General features: G+C 49.4%; 8 protein-coding genes across 8 annotated transcripts; 5 read left to right on the top strand and 3 right to left on the bottom strand.

Annotated features, from left to right (window-relative positions):
* Positions 1-2034: 2034 nt before the first annotated feature.
* V8C40DRAFT_241825 (uncharacterized protein) lies at positions 2035-3248 on the top strand (the record flags this gene model as incomplete). The annotated part of the gene is made up of 3 exons (XM_083215101.1): positions 2035-2258; positions 2315-2774; positions 2837-3248. Coding segments are annotated over exons 2-3 (242 nt in total), but the record flags the coding sequence as incomplete, so codon positions are not given.
* A 1459-nt stretch (positions 3249-4707) lies between these two features.
* Positions 4708-6700, top strand: V8C40DRAFT_196662 (NAD(P)-dependent alcohol dehydrogenase). The gene is made up of 2 exons (XM_083211923.1): positions 4708-5340; positions 5407-6700. The coding sequence occupies exons 1-2, from the start codon at positions 5164-5166 to the stop codon at positions 6376-6378; spliced, it is 1149 nt and encodes a 382-aa protein (XP_083075170.1). The 5' UTR covers positions 4708-5163; the 3' UTR covers positions 6379-6700.
* V8C40DRAFT_286513 (uncharacterized protein) lies at positions 6534-7271 on the bottom strand. The gene is made up of 3 exons (XM_083222539.1): positions 6997-7271; positions 6821-6937; positions 6534-6761 (listed from the first exon to the last, which is right to left on the bottom strand). The coding sequence occupies exons 1-3, from the start codon at positions 7228-7230 to the stop codon at positions 6690-6692; spliced, it is 423 nt and encodes a 140-aa protein (XP_083075169.1). The 5' UTR covers positions 7231-7271; the 3' UTR covers positions 6534-6689.
* Positions 7272-8465: 1194 nt separating this feature from the next.
* Positions 8466-9802, bottom strand: V8C40DRAFT_196650 (uncharacterized protein). The gene has a single exon (XM_083211922.1). The coding sequence runs from the start codon at positions 9569-9571 to the stop codon at positions 8675-8677; it is 897 nt and encodes a 298-aa protein (XP_083075168.1). The 5' UTR covers positions 9572-9802; the 3' UTR covers positions 8466-8674.
* Positions 9803-11373: 1571 nt separating this feature from the next.
* Positions 11374-12602, top strand: V8C40DRAFT_196625 (mediator of RNA polymerase II transcription subunit 22). Its single transcript, XM_083211921.1, has 3 exons — positions 11374-11559; positions 11835-11986; positions 12079-12602. The coding sequence occupies exons 1-3, from the start codon at positions 11523-11525 to the stop codon at positions 12370-12372; spliced, it is 483 nt and encodes a 160-aa protein (XP_083075167.1). The 5' UTR covers positions 11374-11522; the 3' UTR covers positions 12373-12602.
* Positions 12508-14661, bottom strand: V8C40DRAFT_241817 (pseudouridine synthase PUS2). The gene is made up of 3 exons (XM_083215100.1): positions 14427-14661; positions 12837-14345; positions 12508-12771 (listed from the first exon to the last, which is right to left on the bottom strand). Exons 1-3 carry the CDS (start codon positions 14576-14578, stop codon positions 12606-12608), a joined length of 1827 nt encoding a protein of 608 aa, XP_083075166.1. The 5' UTR covers positions 14579-14661; the 3' UTR covers positions 12508-12605.
* A 402-nt stretch (positions 14662-15063) lies between these two features.
* On the top strand, positions 15064-16559 carry V8C40DRAFT_241815 (fatty acyl-CoA diphosphatase). The gene is made up of 2 exons (XM_083215099.1): positions 15064-16303; positions 16370-16559. The coding sequence occupies exons 1-2, from the start codon at positions 15386-15388 to the stop codon at positions 16469-16471; spliced, it is 1020 nt and encodes a 339-aa protein (XP_083075165.1). The 5' UTR covers positions 15064-15385; the 3' UTR covers positions 16472-16559.
* A 153-nt stretch (positions 16560-16712) lies between these two features.
* On the top strand, positions 16713-18138 carry V8C40DRAFT_241813 (ATP adenylyltransferase-domain-containing protein). The gene is made up of 2 exons (XM_083215098.1): positions 16713-16957; positions 17044-18138. The coding sequence occupies exons 1-2, from the start codon at positions 16829-16831 to the stop codon at positions 17953-17955; spliced, it is 1041 nt and encodes a 346-aa protein (XP_083075164.1). The 5' UTR covers positions 16713-16828; the 3' UTR covers positions 17956-18138.
* Positions 18139-18274: the final 136 nt, after the last annotated feature.

The raw sequence follows: 18274 nt of genomic DNA, 5'->3' as shown, positions 1-18274 counted from the left end.
GCTTCAATTTCTTCCACCTTGCTCTTTCTTCTAACCAACATCGTCCCATGTTTCTTCCTCCACCTCTTCCACCTCTTCCACCTCTCTTTCTCTCTCTCTTCTCCATCCTTCTCTCCCGTGCTTTCTTCCCTCTTTGAGCCTCATTCTTGCTCCTTGTTGCGCCACCCCTGCACCCCTGTTTCTTCTTCTGCAAACGCATGCAAGTCGGCGTCTCCATAGCGCTGCTTACTGACCGTGTAATTCGTTGGCCAAGGCAGTGGGTTCCATGCAGACCCGCCGTCTGAAACAGGTGGCTTCAAGGAGGTTGCTTACATGTGCATCTTTGTCCATCAGGTACTCCGTATGCACGAGCCGAGAGGTACTGTCGCCGTGCAATTCATGGGGCCAGATACGCGGCAGGGGAAGCATGTGAAGTCGCTGACATGCAGCCAATGCATGACTGGGTAGGCGAAGTCTCATCATATCGACGACCCTCCCATGCCATGCAAGCCATGCAGCGCCACCCACAACGGACCAGGGGCCCCGAAACAGACATGAGTTTCGACAAGACAAGTGGTGGTGCCTTGGACGCCGTTGTTAGCATGCAAACGAACGCATCTGCAGGGCCACTTTCAAACTCGATCAACACCACCAAAGTCTGAGATTGCGCAGTCAACTGAGACGGCCGCAGCAACCAACATCTGTCAATCACTTGGCAGAGCCCTACTGTACCAAGCCGCAGTGGAGGTTCTTTTGTTTTGAGGCAGTCCGTTGTTGCAATTTCTCTAGCCGTCCCGGACACGGCCAATACGAGGTCACCGTCAGACCCAACCAACGGAGCGGTTCCATCAGCCGCAATGCCTCCCGAACGGGGCCCCTTTCCTCCATCTTAGCTTCTGTTTAGGGCGTGCCATGATCAGGCTTTTCACTTGTGTCGACCGGCACTTGCAGCCGCTTCTCCCAGCTTCCTTGTCTCTGTTGGCCTCTCCCGTGCTTGCACGTCGACAAGTTAAGTGCTTAGCGTCAGCGTCTACTACGCTTAACCGCTATTCTCGGCACACCAGACAGAAGACGGTGTACTCGATCAAGCAAATGAATTCTAATCCTACAGTGCTAAAATGCTACTATTAGTTATCCGTACAAGGGACTGGTGGGCCAGGAGAGGCCGCGTCAGATCCAGTAGCAACCTGGGAGACGTGTCCCAGTCGTCAATTTCCTGGCCCCGGAAAAAGAAAGAAATTTATGACAGCCGTGCTCCGTATTGAAGTAGCTCCTCACGAGAACAAGCTTTAAAGGCCAATGCCAAGTGCAATTAAGCAAGCACCAACCGCGGCTCAGCCCTCACCCCCGTCCCGCTCGTGTCCTGCTTGTTACCTAATGAAACGGCGGAAATGCAACACGGCAGGCGGCGAACCCTTTCGCAACCAGCTACAATTACACACAAGTGATCATCAAATGGCGTCTTTGCAGCAGTCCAGGTGCGCATAGGGCACGCATGCACGCACCAAGTCCCATCCAGGATTTGCGTGCATGGGATGGTATCAAGTAAGGGGGCCAAAAAATCTTGTTGCTCCGCCGTATTCGACTGGTGCTTATTATTTGATCGCGATTTGCTCCGCATCGAATCGTAAGACTCGATCCTCAGAGCCTCATTGAGCCACCATGTCGTCCATCCTTTTCGGGTTGAAAGTGGCTGGCTGGGCTGTTCAGGCACACCAGCACACCACCATCTTTGTTGTCTGATCATGGTTATCCTTCTACGGAAAAGGAAAAAGAGAACCAGTGCCGAGGCTTGCCCACCCAACCACTGTAACCACCCGCTTTCGCCACGGCCCGTTTTCTTAGAGTGTAAGTTTCATTCTGTGACAGTGCTGATCCCAAGTTAGCATCGTGGCGAAGCGCGGTTTTCCTGTTTTTTAGCTGCAGCAAATGGACCTGGCCCAAAATTGGGGGACATTTGGTAGGAATCGCCGTCCCACTACAGAACAAAGTTGTTCTAAAAATACATAAGCTATGGCTGGGAGGTGGACTCAGACATGCATGACTCAGCGCAGTCTCAACCCGAGAACTGGGGATTGTTGCTCTTGTCATCAAAATTGCCTGCAGCTGTGAAGTCGACTCAAGGAGTTGCATGTTAGCTGTTACGATAAGGGCACTTGTAAACTCCAAGTACAGACCCAGTTTATCAATTTGATAAAGTGTGGCAAAGTTCAAGTGATGCAACCTCCGTTGAGAAGAGCATTGAATGCCATCCGACGATCTGACGATCTTTCACAAGGGTTCACTTTTCACCATCACAGAATCAATCAACTCATGTGCGCTGACCGCCAACAAGCCAGGCCAGTTTTCTATGGCGATAGACAAGGAAAAAAGATGCAATGCTCGCGTAGTATCGCAGCTGCGTCTTGGCAACTATTTTGAGAAGACTCGCTTCTTGTCGTGTCAGTTTTAGAGCTTGTGCGCTATCTCTGCATGTAAGACGAACAGGCCATGTTCCCTACCAATAATGGACTTTCCTTTCATTTTGGGATATGGTATAAGGCTAGCAACGCAACTAAGGGAGTAGGCCAGGCAGATTGAGTTGAAAATAGGCCACAACGGCTGTACTGACTATCCTTGTTTGTCAACAGACAAATTAGTTTCTTCTGTCACCGTCAATCGACATCGTCAGATTTGACAAGGTGTTTGACTGTTGTGTTTACTGTACAACACAACCAATAGCGGCTGTAGTCAGTTTTCTGAATGATGAAATATTAGCACATCGATTACCTACTATGAGCACATCAACTACTAAGGTTAATTTCGGGCACTACCGACTTAGTTAAGGTCATGTGCTAACGCAACCCTCTAATAATAGTTGCCGTGTCTCAAATACTATGATTACGCCATGTATTATCTCGCAACTAATTACCTATTTCCCTTTCCCCTCTTTTTCTTGTTTATCACTATGACTCTTGTTCTCACCTCGCAGTACGGGGTACATGGCTCGGATACGAGGTTCGAGCGCATGGCTCAAGTAAGCGGTATGATGTCGTTTACTGACTTCACTTCACGATTTCTTGGTAAGAATCTCGATGAATAGCCACATATCTGGCCGCTCCCGGATGATGATGTAAGTTCATTTTATCTCGACGAATCCATGGGGTGTGTGCAGATTGGGCCTGGTTCGTATTCTTATATTCTGATAATGACTGCATCAATGCCTTTGCTCAAGAGGGCCGGCAATGCTGAATTGCGGAGGTTTTGCTAAACTCGGCAGTGAAGAGAACATGAAGAATGGTGTAGACCAAAAGACGCAGTTGCCGTTATCCAGCATGTGATAATATCAACTCGACAGTATTTCTTAATCTCCATTCTTAAAGAGGATAAAGTCTTTTACATAGTCTTCTTCAATTCGTAGTAAGCATGGCCTGCCAGCCTCCTTTTTGGCTGGCTACTTTTCTGGCTCTTCTCCTTGATGCTTTTCGTGGGATTGGAATCGAGATGGTGAGTTAGGACAAAGACCTTCTTCAACAAGTTTATTCAATTTGTAGTGAGTAAAATGGCCTGACTGGCTCCTTTCTGGCTCCTTTCTGGCTCCTTTCTGATGGGCTCCTTTCTGATGGGCTCCTTTCTGATGGGCTCCTTTCTGATGGGCTCCTTTCTGATGGGCTCCTCTCTGATGTGTTCCTTTCTAATGGGCTCCTCCTTGTCTGGCTGCTTTTCTGGCTCTTTCCAATGATGTTTTCCGTATAATTGCAATAAGAGGGGAGAATCCAAATAATCGCGGCCACATATAGAATGAAAGGTCTCAAAAATTTAAATATCAAACCTTTGTAAAATTTCGGCATCTTATTTTACAGCTGAATATTCCCGCTGAGCGAAACCTGTGGTCTGTGAAGCCGCATTTGAAATCATCATCTTCCCTCAATTCCAAATCATTTTAAAGTAGTCGATGCAACGGAAACCTCCGCTGAAAATGGCAACAATTATATAAGAAGCTCACACGGAATGTCCGCGGGCAAAAGGGCTTTATCGAAATAGAAATAAATTTGTAAGTCGTATCTCGGAACTTCCCGTGATGCCTCTCCACATTCCTCCGCCAATGGCATGTACTTTGAAGATTCAAAGAGCGGAAATACGGGAATCTAGCACTTAAAATGAGATTGAATAAGCAAAAGAAGAAGGTTTGCCGTGAAATCTGCCGTTTTACATGACGGCTGATGTTTTTGTTCCCAGTCGATGCCTTCAGCAATGATACGAGTGTGGAATCATTGTACTTCGATGGGTCGTCTCACTTCGATGGAATTAGTATTGTTAAATCCGATTATTTTGTATTCTTGAAAGATGTATGAAGGGTGTTCCATAAACAAGTATGCATGGCGATGCTTGATAGAGAAGACCAAGGAGGTTCGTCTAAGCAGTGTATGAGACAAGACGAGGGGTTTTGAAGCTTTTTCGCAGTTGGCGTTCAGTCTTCAAAACAGGCAGCATGATAAAATAAAACAACGATTCTTATATACATATACAATAATAGCAATAATCCCTCAAGTTTAATAAACAAGACATTAGAGTGGAGATTTGAGCTCTGAGTTTTCTTTTACCGCTCGTGTCGCCGTAATGACAAAGAATGCTCTTCCCATCAGGTCAGAAACAGGTTATTAATCCCGCTTACTCATACAGAAAGAAAGAAAAAACGATGCTCCGATCGGCGTTAAAAAGCACACCACCTCTCAATTAGGCGCAAGGGGCCAATCCATTTAAAGATTCTAATCTGTACTTGTTCACATAAGCCGAGGCAAATTCTGTCAGTAGCAACTAGGAGGCGCATCTTCGACGCCAAAGAGGCAGGAAACTCTCTTTTGGCCCCAGAAAATGCCAGACTAGGTCCGAAGAACTATCGATTCTAACGCCGATGATGTCGCTTGCCGGCAGTCGAGGGTTCGGAATCGGCAACGCGGTGCCTTGGTAATTGGCCACAAACCGGGGCACTATCTGGAAACTATCCGCCCGAGCTGTCCGTTTGGCCTTTCCTAAATTGCCCTTTCGAGTTAATGATGTAATGAGGAGAGGGTCTCTTGAAAATGAATATAAGGGCTCGGTCGCGCAAGCTGTTCTGAGCTGAAAAGAAAAGAGAGAGAAGGCGTCAGTAAATGTAGAAGAACATATCTTCTCTCAATCGCAATTTGAAATCCCATCGCAAATATGGCTTCCACCGAGACAAAGTTTGAGGGATGGGTTGCCCTAGACAAGGACTCTGCCGAGGGAAAGATGGTCTGGCAGGAGTACGAAGTTAAGCCCTGGGAAGAGACAGACATTGACATTAAAATCTCACACTGCGGCATCTGTGGCACAGATCTGCATAAGCTCCGATCTGGCTGGGTAAGCAAAACTCTCATATAATTGAACCCCCCCGAACGAACTGAGGCTAAGACTCGTACTGTTTAGGGTCCGACTGCGTATCCCGTCGTCGTCGGTCATGAGATTGTCGGCACGGCCGTGCGAGTCGGCAAGGAGGCCGCCGCCCAGACCGGCATCAAGGTCGGCGATCGGGTCGGCGTGGGCGCGCAAAACGACTCATGCCAGTGCCGTAAGCCGCCGCAGACGGTCGAGGACCACTCCGACTGCGAGGCTTGTGCATCCGGCAACGAGGTTTACTGCCCGCGGTCGACAACGACATACGGCGCCAAGTATCTCACCGCTGCTGGCGGGAAGAGCATGGGCGGTTATGCTCGGTTCCATCGATGCCCGGCCAAGTTCGCCTTCAAGATCCCCGACAACCTCCCGAGCGAGCATGCCGCGCCCATGATGTGTGCGGGCGTGACGGTCTTCTCGCCGCTTGCGCACTTTGGAAACCGTGGTGAGGGGCCTCTTGACCAGCGTCTCAAGGGCATGTCGGTTGGCGTCCTTGGAGTCGGCGGCTTGGGCCACTTTGGCATCCTGTTCGCCAAGGCCATGGGCGCCGATCGAATCGTAGCCGTGTCTCGTCGCTCGGACAAGCGAGCGGACGCTCTGGCTCTGGGAGCAGACGAATACATCGCTACGGCCGAAGAAGAAGGATGGGCAAAGAAGCACGCCCGAACTCTCAACCTCATCATCTGTTCCATCTCCAGCTCCAACATGCCCCTAACCGAATACATTGGCCTGCTCAAGCGGGAGGGTATTTTCTGCCAGTTGGGTCTTCCGGACGATGGACAGTTCAAGGTTGGTGCTGGAACGATTTGCGCAGGCCGCCGATCGTTGACTGGAAGCTTCATGGGCTCACCTCACGAGATCCGCGAGATGCTGCAGCTTGCTGCCGACAAGGGGATCAAGCCGTGGGTTGAGCAGTGGCCGATGAGCGAAGCCAACCGTGCCATTGTTGATATGGATCTCGGAAAGGCAAAGTACCGATACGTCTTGGTGAACAATGACCAGTAAATTGCGAACAACTACCCATTACGACCCTGGCGGTCGGTAATACGCGATGCGGAATGAAGGAATGAAAAGGAGTCTCAAGTGTGTATATATCAATACCGTAGTATCTATCTAGAAGAAAATGATTGAAATGTAGTCTACATGAGAATAGCTCTCGGACAAGAGAATTATGAAGACAGATATAGGTAGACTGGTGCTCTTCCAGGTATCCTGCAAGTCAACCACCCATCCAAGTTTTTTCGCAATAGCCCTCTCAACGCCATCATCTCTAACATCATCATCTCTTGTCCCTTAGTTAAAGCATACATGTACTATTAACTTGTCCCATATACTGTTAACGGCTTCGAATCAAAATTCACATGGCCTAGGTTTATGCACTGCTTCTCCTATAAATCATCATCGTTAGCCGAAGCCACACATTGTCTAATCCTTTAGAATCACTTACACCCTTACATCCGTAACAAGGCCAAGCTCCAGCCTCAGCGCACTGGCAGCAGCAATTCGCGTTCCAGTTATTATCAGTGCAGACAAAAGTCCCTCCGCCGTGTGGGCAAGACTTGACCTATAATCCATCGTCGTTAGTCAAAGCCACGCATTGTCTAATCCTTCAGAATTACTTACGCCAAGACATCCAATACACGGCCAAGCTTCAGATTCAGCACACTGGCAGCAGCAATCCGGGGCGTTGTTAGTGCAAATGCCACGTTTAGGCATGTCAACTCCTTCTTTGTGGGTGTCTGATAAGCCGACGCCCCCTGCATCTTGGATGTCTAGTAAATTGTAGGCTTCGATGTTGCTGGGCAAAGCAGTTGCGAGGGCACCATAGAGGGCAACGAGGCTGATAAAACACTTCATGATGAGTGACTTTATGGTTTGGGGAGCTTTTTCTGTGAAACCTGTGACTTGGTATGCTATTTCGAGTTGAGAGAGGACGACGAAGAAGGGTTGTTTGAGAGGCAGCTATTGATCTGTTATTCCTTTTTGTATAATCAGGGAATGTAGCTATCATGAACACGTAAGCGATGAACAGACAAAGCCGAAACAACAATGATACAGTTGTTTTCATAAAGTTTCGTTCAGTCAAGTCGTATCTTTGTGTGTTGAACCCGCACGTGAGCGATAAATCACCTTCCTTTGTATTCTGTGAATACAGCTGACCTCGTCTTGAAACGCATAGAAACAACAGAAATATACCATTTGGAGATCAATGCGCAGAACCCATTACTTAAAATTAGGAATGAAAGACACTTGATCAAGATTGCAAACAAAAAGGGAATAAATTAAGAGTTTTGGCATAAAAGGAGGTTGATGGGGACCGTTACAGACCCAACCACCCCAAACAGCGCCCAAAATTTCCAACCGTATGTATTCCGCATATATATTCTCATTTACTCAACTTCTTTCACCTCTGAACGTAGATTCAGATCTCCTAAAGGCCGCTCGTGGCGTTGGGTGACCTATTCTGGAAACATTTGCCCCTGTTTGGTTAGCTCATGGGATGGTTCACATCGGGGCCGAACAAGAGGCGGTTTCTGTAACATCTAGAAGACTGGGTGCCTTTGAAGGAATATTGCTAGCCGATACTAACTGGGATTTACTGAAAGGTTGTCCGAGTTGGTATACTCCGTAACAGATCTTGGCGACGACGATCGTTGTCAATGGGAAACACTGCATATGTATGCCATGAAGGATTCCACAAACAACCCATAGGATGCGAGTCGAATGACGTATTCCATGCTATATTAAGCTCTCGATAGACGGAATGCTTTATAGCAAGGTAGAGTCCACGTGCGTACATTATCTTGCTCTTCACCATAAGCACCGGTATCTCATTCGCTCGGAACCACCTTATAATACCTTTCTTCCGTGCTCCATTCATCATGTTTCCAAATGTACATCAACAGCTATATTCAGTGTCATCATATCGCTTTATGGGTCGTCGGTGCTAGACACGCATCACATCTTCATCCTCTTCATAACAACTCTTTGACCGATAAATCAAGGGATATCTATAAGCATGTCCTATGGATCAAATACAATCATTGTGTATTTCTGCAGCGCTCACGCCAAACATTAATTTTCGCTTCTCCACAAAGCATCATGCCGAATCGAAATTGTAGCAAACAAACAGCCTCTCGCGAATGTCGCCCTTCCTTTCACTCCTCTCAGGTCTCCAAAGCTTTCGCTGACATCCATCTCATCAAAGGAAGAAAGAAAAGAAAAAACTCCCATCCATTATTTCGTAGGGTATCGTTTCGAAACGCCTCCGAATCATACAGTGTCCCCAGAAGATCCCTCGCTACCTCAAAGGCGCCGGCAGTTCAGTCGCGGGAGGCTCTTGCGCAGGCACCTCGACGGCGTACATGGGCTTATTTATCATTCCACTTGCCAACTCGCTAGGCGTCGATTGACTGTGAAGCTCTGTAGGCGGTGTTGTGTGTTGGTTCATCTGCACTTTGTTGTACTGCTTCCGTCTCCTCCACCACCAGAAAAACAAGCCAAGGGCCAGACCGACGACGACGATCGGTACAGCAACTCCAGCTCCTATCGCAGCCTTTGCTCCCGAAGAGAGGCCACCTGATGAGCCGCCAGAATCAGAGTTCGTTGGATATGCCGACCACCCAGTTCTTGTCCACGATGTTGGTGGTGTGTACTTTGTTGATTTTGCCATTGTTGTCGTCTGAGTGTCAGTCTTTTGGTAGACCATTCGAACGCCAAAAGCATTGAGGCCTTCACGTCCTGAGAAAGATCTCGTCACCGTGCTCGTAATGCCGTTGTCGCTCACCGTCATGGGGAGCGAAGTAACATCGCCTGCAATCCATGTACAAAATAGTGTTGACCAGACACTCTCCAGCGTGCTGGCTGTGACGCACGAAAGCGAGAGGTCGGTCCCAAACGTCGGACAACATGTTACCGTCGTGATGCTCTTTGCGCCGATGTTATCGTGGCAGGCAGAGTAGTAGCCCGTGGGGCACACTAGACCAGGCGAAAAGTATGATGTCTCGTCGGTGTGGAAGCCTTTTGGGAGACAAGACGTTGAGAAGTCAATGCCAGAGAGGAAACTAGACGCAAAGATACCATCGCAATCCGCAGGACGAGTAAAAGTGGTCGTCAAGGGGTTAAAGGGGAACGAGGTAACGACGGGATGGGCCGGTTTGGTCGGGGCCTGAGTGGCTGTTGAGTCTATCGCAGCCATTGGGAAAGAATGAAGCTTTTTTGATGAGAGATGTAGCAATAAAGACGGAAGCAGAAGCAGAAGCAGAAGCAATGCAACGCTCCGAGACGCGTTCTATAGCTAATGCCGGTATTAACGTAGCGAGGAGGGAATCTTGCTGGATGTAACCGCCAAACGCAAACCCAATCAACTACACGCATACATGACACACGACAAAAAAGAGGGAAAGTCAACTAAAGAGGAGGAAGAGAAGAAGAAAAAAGAAGAAAGGGAAAAAAAAACCTGAGCTCTCGCAGATGAAACGCCAGACAAACATGGTCCCAAATCCTAGGCCCCTCCCATCCCATCCCATCACGCTATATTCAACCTTACACACCAGACAACGGCATAGGACGGCACCCCCCGTACAATTTGTCACTTGGCAAAAAACCACAAATTTCCCTGTTCTCTTCTCCTAGGAACGACATCAGCGTGCATACAGAGAAGCAGCCGGGCCAGCCACTCACAAAAGCCTGGCTGGGGCGGCTTTTCAATTCCTAGGCGAAGGATCGACCTCCATGCCGCGTGAAAAAGCCCACACAAGAGATGGCTCGGGCTTTCAGCTTTGTGGACGGGCCAATGGGGGTGAGGACAGGCTGTGGGGCTTCGGCGAATCGACACATGTATGTACTATCTTGAGGCCGGGGGTAGGAAAGGTTGAATGATGGACAAGCGAAAGTTGTTGCAGGGAGTGAGATGCGGAGGATTTTGGGGCTCTGGGTTGTGGTTTTGGGCAGCTCTGTTGGAGGGTCAGATTTCAAGTTTCCTCTCCTCGGGTCGTTTGAGTCGTGTTTTAGCTTTTTAGTTGTTAGAATCCAAGCCGTGACTTTCTTCTCTATAATGGCCCTTTCTTCGACTGTTTTTATTTGTGTTGTTTTATTCTCCAGAGTTGACTATTGTCTTTAGATGGTTCCACTTCCTTAGTACATGTAGGCGGCTAAATAGTGACAGCTGGTATACATGTAATGGAGCAACCATCAATGGGAGATGCAAGCGTATTGCCTCGGAGCTTCAGAGCCTCGCAGATGCAGCAACACTGCCACAGATTCTTCTTTTTTTGGTAGCATCAGCCATATTCAAGAGGGGAGCCAAGAGAGCAGGAGGGGGCGAGCGAGTACAGTAGCTGCTGCAGGGGGTGCGACATTTGCTGGATGGATCAACCTCCAGAAGGATCCGCATCCATGAATGAGGCACAAGGCAGAGGCGGCACAGGGCACTGCTTTCAACTAGGGCATTGATCCGCCAACTTGGAGTCATACATTGACTGATGTGTTCATGTTGGCACATGCAGCTACCGGACTTGCGGTAAGACTCGCATACATGTACCTAGTTTGTCGACGAGTTGCGTGACTGGGCGGTTAAGCGCTCTTGGCTGTGTCGGATGCAACTGATGGGATGCAACTGATGGGATGCAACTGATGTAACAGACGGGCCAGTTGGGTGTGTGCGTTGAGCTCTCATAATGAATTGGTTTCCTAGTTTCTTCAAGGTATTATATGTTATTGCTCAAGTTGTTTTCCATTACATGTAGTCCACGAGTATTAGGTGCTTATTGTAGCATTCAAAACACCCGATGACCTGGATCCCTGAATACGCTCTACAGTAGTGCTGAGAATTTGAATTGATCCCCGCCATAACCCTGCCCACACTGAACCTAAACGACGGATCCCCCCCAAACGCACTATAACTCAGTTGAGTGCTTAGCCGCCAGACCGCCAGCCCCACCCTCTGCTCGCCTCAGCCTTCGCTAGACTCGCTTCGTCGCGACAAACCATTTGAGCTCCAGTCCAAGCAACTTCGACAGACGACAGGCATCGAGCCTAGCACAGAACCGGAACGACGTTGAATCTGTCATTGATCTCTGATACGACACATTACTCATCATCATCAGCCTTTTCTCTTACATGCCCTGCTCTAAGCAGCCTCGACCAATATGGAGCGCTCGCAGCCAGCCTCGTCCAATCTGATGGGTAAGCCGTCCATATGGCATCACCTCTCAACGGTGTTTCACAGTGCTTCACTTGGCCATGATTCCATGGTATCATTTACATCATTTCCATATGCATTGCCCATCATGAACATGCCTGGCTAGCTATATACTCTACTCACAGCCAGTCCTCACCATGTCACTCAAACTCTACGCATCTTGATATGACACATTCATCTCTTATCCTCGTATAAATCTTCGCATATACACCTATAGCCTCATATTCTCATTGCATCTCATCTCATATCCACCTCACAGACAACCACAACCGCCTCGTCGCCGACATCCTCACCCGCTACCGCACCCTCATGATGCTCGCCACCGTCCAAGCAGAACAAGACCGCAACAACGCCAACCCCGAAGCCATGGCCGTCACCGGCATCTCCATCAAAATGGAATTCGACGGACTGGTACGTTCACCCCTTCTCTCCCCCTCCTTCACGTCATACAAATTTCCCCATCTCAAAATCACCCTTGCCAGAGGGCTCACCTTCTCGAACAGTACACGTCCATCAAAGAATTCCTCACCCTCTCCCGCAAAATCAAGGAGCTCTGGATCTTTGGCCCACTCGGCACCGAGGACAGCGACCGCAAAGAGAAGGAGGAGCAGCTCGATCAGGACGTCAACCGTGTGTCGGAGCTGCTTAACCAGATGGAGGCTTCCAAGATGAAGAGCCTGGCGGAGAGCAATGGCGGGACGTGGCAGCCGCTGGTCAGGGAGGAGATGGAGAGCACCATTGCGGCGGCGGCTGCTGCTGCCGCTGCCGCTGCCGCCTCGACTGGTGCCGGACGATGATATTGACAGGAGACTTGCGTGTTATGTTTACTAGGCGTTGGGATTGCATTTAGGAGTTGGGTTTCACGTTCATAGAGGTGTAGACAGATACCACCCAACCATCGTCGAGTGCTAATTTGACTCTGAAACACAAAATAAAGAAAAAAGGATATCCCATTGATAAACGCCAAAGAGCCCTTAATGGACATGAGAATCATAGACACAAGAGTCTAAAAATCTATAGCTACATTGTTTTAACCCTCTCCGCCTTCAGGATCCTCTTCATCTTCGTCACCCAGCTGCTTGTCAACGTCCTTTCCGCCCGACTTATCAATTGTCGCCACGTTCATGCCTCCGGCAGTCAGCCACAGGAAGTGGTTCGATCTGAACTGATCAATCTGCGTGAAGAAGCTGTGGAATCTATTCAGATAATGTTAGATTATGCCCCCTTTCATGATATGAACAAAGAAAGGGGGTAGACTTACGAATTCTCCTTTTCCTCGACGCCAAAGATGCGCGAGTAAATCTGCTCCTGTTTAAAAGCCTCCAGCTTCTCATTGTACTTGTCAAAGTCAATGTCCTCCCGTCCGAGCGTCTCCTTTGCTCTCTTGTTGTAGTTTTCAAACACGGGCCGCTCCAGCAGCAGACCCAAACCGGGCATCTTAGGAATAGCCATCTTCTTGGGGCCATAGCTCTCCGTGATGCGGTCCAGCGAGGTTCCGCACCGCACCATCAGAGTCACCAGACCAACCATCTTGCGGATCTGGTGCATCATGAAGCTCTGGCCGTGGACCTTGAGCGAGAGCCACTCGGTGTCGCCGATGATGATGGGCTTGGGGTTCACCACAAACGACCGGATGTGTCGTTTTGATGAGGGGTCACCATGTGACTTCTGGACGGTGTAGTTGTGGAAGTTGTTGGTTCCCTCGTACTTGTTGAGGGCTTCCTGCAGTCGCTGGATGCGCTCAGGCGATACGCGATACGCACGCTTAGCGCCAATGTACGCTGCCTTGATGTCGCGCAGGGCAAAGTCCACGGGTCCCAACTCGCGGCGCTTGGGCTGGACCGTCTCGAGAACGACTGTCGGCTTTTGAGCAGCGGCATCTTCGCTGGTAGCGACAGGCTCGGCGTTTTCTGCAGACGGCTGATCCTTGTCGACCATGACATAGTCTTCCTCTTCCTTGGCTGTCTCTTGCTGAGCAGCAGCGGGCTCAGCAGACTCAGCGGGCTCTTCGTTGTCGGCCTTTTTGGTCTCCTCTGTCTCCGCCTCTCCTGAGGCTTGTTCGGAGTGCAGGCTCTCCAAAACAGCGGCTCTGGTCTCTGGGTCTAGTCGGGCCAAAATGGGCTTGATCTCCTTCTCATCCACTTCCTCCCAGAAGTTCTTGACATCGGCCAGTCGTGCGTTCGTTTCCTCTTCGGCGCCGTACTCCTTGTTGATCTCAACCAGCTTCTTGCCCAAAAAGCTCTGCGGATGCGGGGGGAGAAGACAATAGCTAGGCATGAGGTACTCATACCAGCGCGAGTCGCAGTACTGGTAGCAGTTGTAGCTGTTGTTGGTTCGCTGGATACCCCAGACTCGGATCTGAGCCGGGAGAGCCTCGTTGATCTTGTCGACAATGTCATCCTCCTCAATAATCAGCTTCAGACTGATGACGTTGCCTGCGGCGTGTACGCCCTTGTCTGTGCGAGCGCAACGGGCCAGACTCGACTTTCGCGGGTCGTCTGCGTTGGCCTTTGAGATGGCGCCAGCCTTGATAAAGGCCCGGAAGAGGTCACGCTCAATCGTCTCCTCTTCGCCATTAAGCTGCATGCCCTTGTAGCCCGTGCCGGCATATCCAATCATGACGGCAACCTTGCGCTTCGGCCGACGGCTCTCGGCCTCAATCTCTTCCTTAGAGAAGGGGTTCGCCTTGGGTTTGTCAATGTCGCTGATCTTGCGGCGCTTGTACTCGTGATACTCGTCATTGCGCTTCCGCTTGTCTACCTTTGTGCGGCTACAGTCTGATCAGCGCCGTTGGTAAATGCGGCCAACCCACCAATTGTTAATCAAAAGAATAAAACTGGTATAATCTCACCTCCATTCTCCACGGCCTCTGTCGCCTTTCTTTCCCTTGTTCCCACGGCCGTTGTCAGGCTTCTTATTCTGGTTGTCGCCTGAAGGCTTTGCATCGTTGCGCTCGGTTGTGGGCGCGCCACTAGCGACAGGAGCCTCGTCAGCGGCCGCCATGTTGGCATTGGAGATGTTGAAGAATCCCGCGGCCTGAAATCTCGAGATTCGAGGTGCAAGAGAAATCTCGAGATGCTGCGATGCGGCGGCTAAACTTTTTGGATCAGAGAATTTCCTGCCGCAAGGCTAGAATAGTGGGGCAGGGACCAGTATCCACCGCCGGTCCTTTTTGGGACTTCTTGATTACCCTGCAAATTATCAAGAGAAAACCGTTGGGATTTACATGATGCTAGCAAAGGTTGAGCTTGAATTCTATATTTTGAAAATATGCAAAATAAACTGAAAAGAGGAAGTACAATACATTCAATTCATTGAGTAATTGAAACTATCCTTATGTGCTATAGTGTTGCTCATTGATGATACCCAAATACCCAAGCTTACGGCACTTGTCATTATCACATGTCTTCATCACTGATGCCTCTACTAATGTAGATAGATAGCTCGACGGGTACGAACAAAACACCTTTGCGGTAATAACCCAAGCAATACAATATCCAGGAGAAGATCAGACCAATGGATAGATAACAAGCATATTGATATCATCAAGACGTGTGCCTAAAGTAATCGCCACTAAATCATCTCCACAGGCAACCCAGAATCTTCCAACTTCTAGTGCCTCGGCGACGTCATACACTTCACAGCCCAAGTTCTCAGCCTTGCAGTGACAGCTACTTTCCAAGCTCCATCGCATAAACCTCACACATTCCCTCGCCATTCTATATGATCGCAACACGTTGATTTCTCGTCTTTCTGCGAGCCACTAGATTATTTCCCTCTTTTTCTTTCCTTTCTCCTGTCCAGCATCAAATGGCATCGCGACGCCGCATATCCAACTCTGATCCCAACAATTCCATCTCCAGCGACATGGCCGCCTCTACGAGCCCCGATCAGGACCAGGGGAAGAACCAGGTCCTAAGACACAACCCGCCGTATCTCCCGACTCCCCTCGAGCGAATAGCCCTCGGCATCTTCCCCGCGATCCTCGTCTTCGGCACCATCTTCTCCGTCCTCTCGCCCGACATCCGAGCCGCTGAATATGACCACGTGTCGCAGTCGCACCACCAAGACCCGAGCAAGTCGCCCGGCTACTTTGCCCGCAAGAACAACGTCTTCAACGTCTTCTACGTCAAACGAGGCTGGGGATGGATCACCTTTGCCTTTGTCTTTTCCCTCCTCGTGCAGCCCACCGGCAAGACGCCGCCTGCAGTCGTCTTGATGAGGAGAATCCGCGCGGGGCTGCGGTGGGTGGCCGTCACGGGCTGGTGGTTCTTCGTCACGCAGTGGTTCTTTGGCCCGCCCATTATTGACCGCAGCTTTCGGTGGACTGGCGGCAAATGCGAGCTGGCTCAGCGAGAGGTTGCCATGGGAGATGGTTCCGTGAAAGAGATGTTGACGGCCGTAGCGTGTAAGGCGGCTGGGGGCAAATGGAAAGGAGGCCACGACATCTCGGGGCACGTTTTTCTTCTAGTGCTGGGCACTGCGTTTTTGATGCAGGAAGTTGGCTGGCCGGCTCTAAGATTCAGCGGATGGCTAGCCGAAGAGAGAGGCATCGTGGTTTCTGACGGAACTGTTCAGAGCGCCAGTGTAGAGTCGGAGACGGCCATAGGAGAAGGCAAAGGAGAGGCCGTGTTCAACATTTCAGGAAAGGCGGCCATAGGTGTCATGTCATTGAACTTGTGGATGCTGTTGATGACAGCCATATACTTTCACACGTGGTTCGAAAAGGTGAGTCACTTAGTATGAGATGTGAAGAGAGAACGAAAGAAAGAAAACTAATAACTCGTTTCATAGCTTACTGGGCTTTTGACCGCCATCGTAGGGATATACACCATCTATTATGTGCCTAGATTTGTACCGGCTGTTCGAGGATTGATTGGCTTGCCCGGAATATAGATAGAAATGCGAGCATGAATCGTATAAATTCAAGTTGAGAAGATAGGATAGTCATATTGAATTCTTAATAAATAATACCCTCCTCACAGATTAAGTGTTTGAGCATGAAATAGAGACAAACGAAACACCAAATTTGTTGCTTACCTGATGTACTCTTGAGCTCCAGGGCTATCATTTTGAATGACGATCTGCTATGGAGGGGCATCTGTCCAATCTCTCATAATAGCGCACGGACCATTTTCTCCGAGGTCATCCATCTTGCATCATAAAATAAAGGGAATCCTACTTATAAAACGTCCATCTCGATACAAACGCCATTACCAACTGATCATCTTTACCAGTTTTTACATCACCACAATGTCGCGATTGAAAGCTCCCGCAAACCTCCATGAACTCGTCAAGACGACCTTTTCCAAAGCCCTCTCTGCAAATGAACTTCACTATTTCCCCACTCAAGTCACCATCCTCCATGTCAATTCTATTCCCGTACGTGTCCATCTCTCTCCATATATACTGAATCTATGAGAAAGTATAAAAAACAAAAATCAATCGACGGCTAACACGCCTTCAAGTTCCAACTACGATTCTCTCCCTCTCTGGCAAACAAGCCCAAAGGCCCCCCTCCAGATGCCTCACAGCCACGCAAGCCGTTTGATCCCTTTGCCAATCCTCCAGCCTCGCTCTTCATCACAGACTTGGGACCATCCTACTTCCTAGTCTTGAACAAATTTGCCGTTGTTCCGGAGCACTTTATTCTCGCTACAAAGGAGTACAAGCTGCAGACGCATCTGTTAGAGGAAGCCGATCTTGAAGCCACACTCGCCTGCATCGATGCCTATGAACAGGCCAAGCAGGATGGAGCATCTTCAGCTTCAACTTCACCGGAAAAGGAATCACATGATGATGGCCTTTTCGCCTTCTTCAATGGAGGCCAGCACTCCGGAGCAAGCCAACCTCATAGACACATTCAGCTCTTGCCCATTTCCCGGATGAAGGACGGTCTAGACACCGACTTGTCATGGGACGTGCTCGCTCAACAGGCAGATAAACTAGAAAAGACACCTTTTGTTGCATTTTCAGAAACCATCAGCACCGAAACTTCTCCAGCAAGTCTCCACGCCGCCTATCTCCGCCTCTACAAAAAGGCGTGCCAGGCAGTCGCCCAGCATGCAGGAGCTACAAGTTCAGCCTCAGATGAAATTCCCACCACTGGAGAAGCAAGGATCAGCTACAACATGGCCATGACAAAAGACACGATAGTCATATGCCCTCGCCTAAGCGAAGGCTCCGAGATTAAGAGCAGTGAAACATCCTCACCAATTGGATCCCTCGCATTAAACGGCACTCTCTTAGCAGGGACAGCACTGGTGAAGAGCGAAGCAGAGTGGGATGCCTTGAAGAAGAGCCCAAGCGAATTGCTTGCCGTACTAAAGAATATCGGTGTTCCACGGGAAGAGGTCATAGATGAGCAGGTTAAACTATAGCAGCAAGCAGACCAAGTGACTTCAAGAGCCATGTATTAGAAGAAGAGATGAAATATTGACTCTAACATGAAATTCTGCGCCTCTGTCTGTTTGTCCTTCCGCATCCGTATCCGTCCGTATCCGTGATGTTGCTACCCCTTGGTATGCGTCTTTGGCCAATGCGAAATGCAAAGTATGAGATGCAATCTGAAAGGCAAAGCCTAAACCGCAAAGTGTGCCATGCCAAATGCAGAATGAACAATGCGACAAAGAAATAACAAAATGAAAACCGAAAAAGCAAGCAAATTTCCCCATCCCTTGTTCCCTAAAACCTTGTTCC

The sequence above is a fragment of the Trichoderma camerunense genome (assembly GCF_050948025.1).
Source record: "Trichoderma camerunense strain CBS 138272 chromosome Unknown V8C40scaffold_6, whole genome shotgun sequence".
Taxonomy (NCBI): Eukaryota; Fungi; Ascomycota; class Sordariomycetes; order Hypocreales; family Hypocreaceae; genus Trichoderma; species Trichoderma camerunense.
Note: the sequence above shows the minus strand (reverse complement) of the source record. Positions and strands in the feature narration are given on the sequence as shown.

Coding starts and splice junctions, on each gene's coding strand:
- V8C40DRAFT_241813 (XM_083215098.1), top strand. CDS start 16,829: ATGTCGCGATTGAAAGCTCCCGCAAACCTCCATGAACTCGTCAAGACG. Junction 16,958..17,043: donor TCCATGTCAATTCTATTCCC/GTACGTGTCCAT, acceptor CACGCCTTCAAG/TTCCAACTACGATTCTCTCC.
- V8C40DRAFT_241815 (XM_083215099.1), top strand. CDS start 15,386: ATGGCATCGCGACGCCGCATATCCAACTCTGATCCCAACAATTCCATC. Junction 16,304..16,369: donor TTCACACGTGGTTCGAAAAG/GTGAGTCACTTA, acceptor CTCGTTTCATAG/CTTACTGGGCTTTTGACCGC.
- V8C40DRAFT_196662 (XM_083211923.1), top strand. CDS start 5,164: ATGGCTTCCACCGAGACAAAGTTTGAGGGATGGGTTGCCCTAGACAAG. Junction 5,341..5,406: donor ATAAGCTCCGATCTGGCTGG/GTAAGCAAAACT, acceptor CGTACTGTTTAG/GGTCCGACTGCGTATCCCGT.
- V8C40DRAFT_196625 (XM_083211921.1), top strand. CDS start 11,523: ATGGAGCGCTCGCAGCCAGCCTCGTCCAATCTGATGG. Junction 11,560..11,834: donor AGCCTCGTCCAATCTGATGG/GTAAGCCGTCCA, acceptor TCCACCTCACAG/ACAACCACAACCGCCTCGTC. Junction 11,987..12,078: donor AAATGGAATTCGACGGACTG/GTACGTTCACCC, acceptor CTTCTCGAACAG/TACACGTCCATCAAAGAATT.
- V8C40DRAFT_241817 (XM_083215100.1), bottom strand. CDS start 14,578: ATGGCGGCCGCTGACGAGGCTCCTGTCGCTAGTGGCGCGCCCACAACC. Junction 14,346..14,426: donor AGAGGCCGTGGAGAATGGAG/GTGAGATTATAC, acceptor ATCAGACTGTAG/CCGCACAAAGGTAGACAAGC. Junction 12,772..12,836: donor GTCGAGGAAAAGGAGAATTC/GTAAGTCTACCC, acceptor TTATCTGAATAG/ATTCCACAGCTTCTTCACGC.
- V8C40DRAFT_286513 (XM_083222539.1), bottom strand. CDS start 7,230: ATGAAGTGTTTTATCAGCCTCGTTGCCCTCTATGGTGCCCTCGCAACT. Junction 6,938..6,996: donor CGTGTATTGGATGTCTTGGC/GTAAGTAATTCT, acceptor GATGGATTATAG/GTCAAGTCTTGCCCACACGG. Junction 6,762..6,820: donor CTTGTTACGGATGTAAGGGT/GTAAGTGATTCT, acceptor GATGATTTATAG/GAGAAGCAGTGCATAAACCT.
- V8C40DRAFT_196650 (XM_083211922.1), bottom strand. CDS start 9,571: ATGGCTGCGATAGACTCAACAGCCACTCAGGCCCCGACCAAACCGGCC.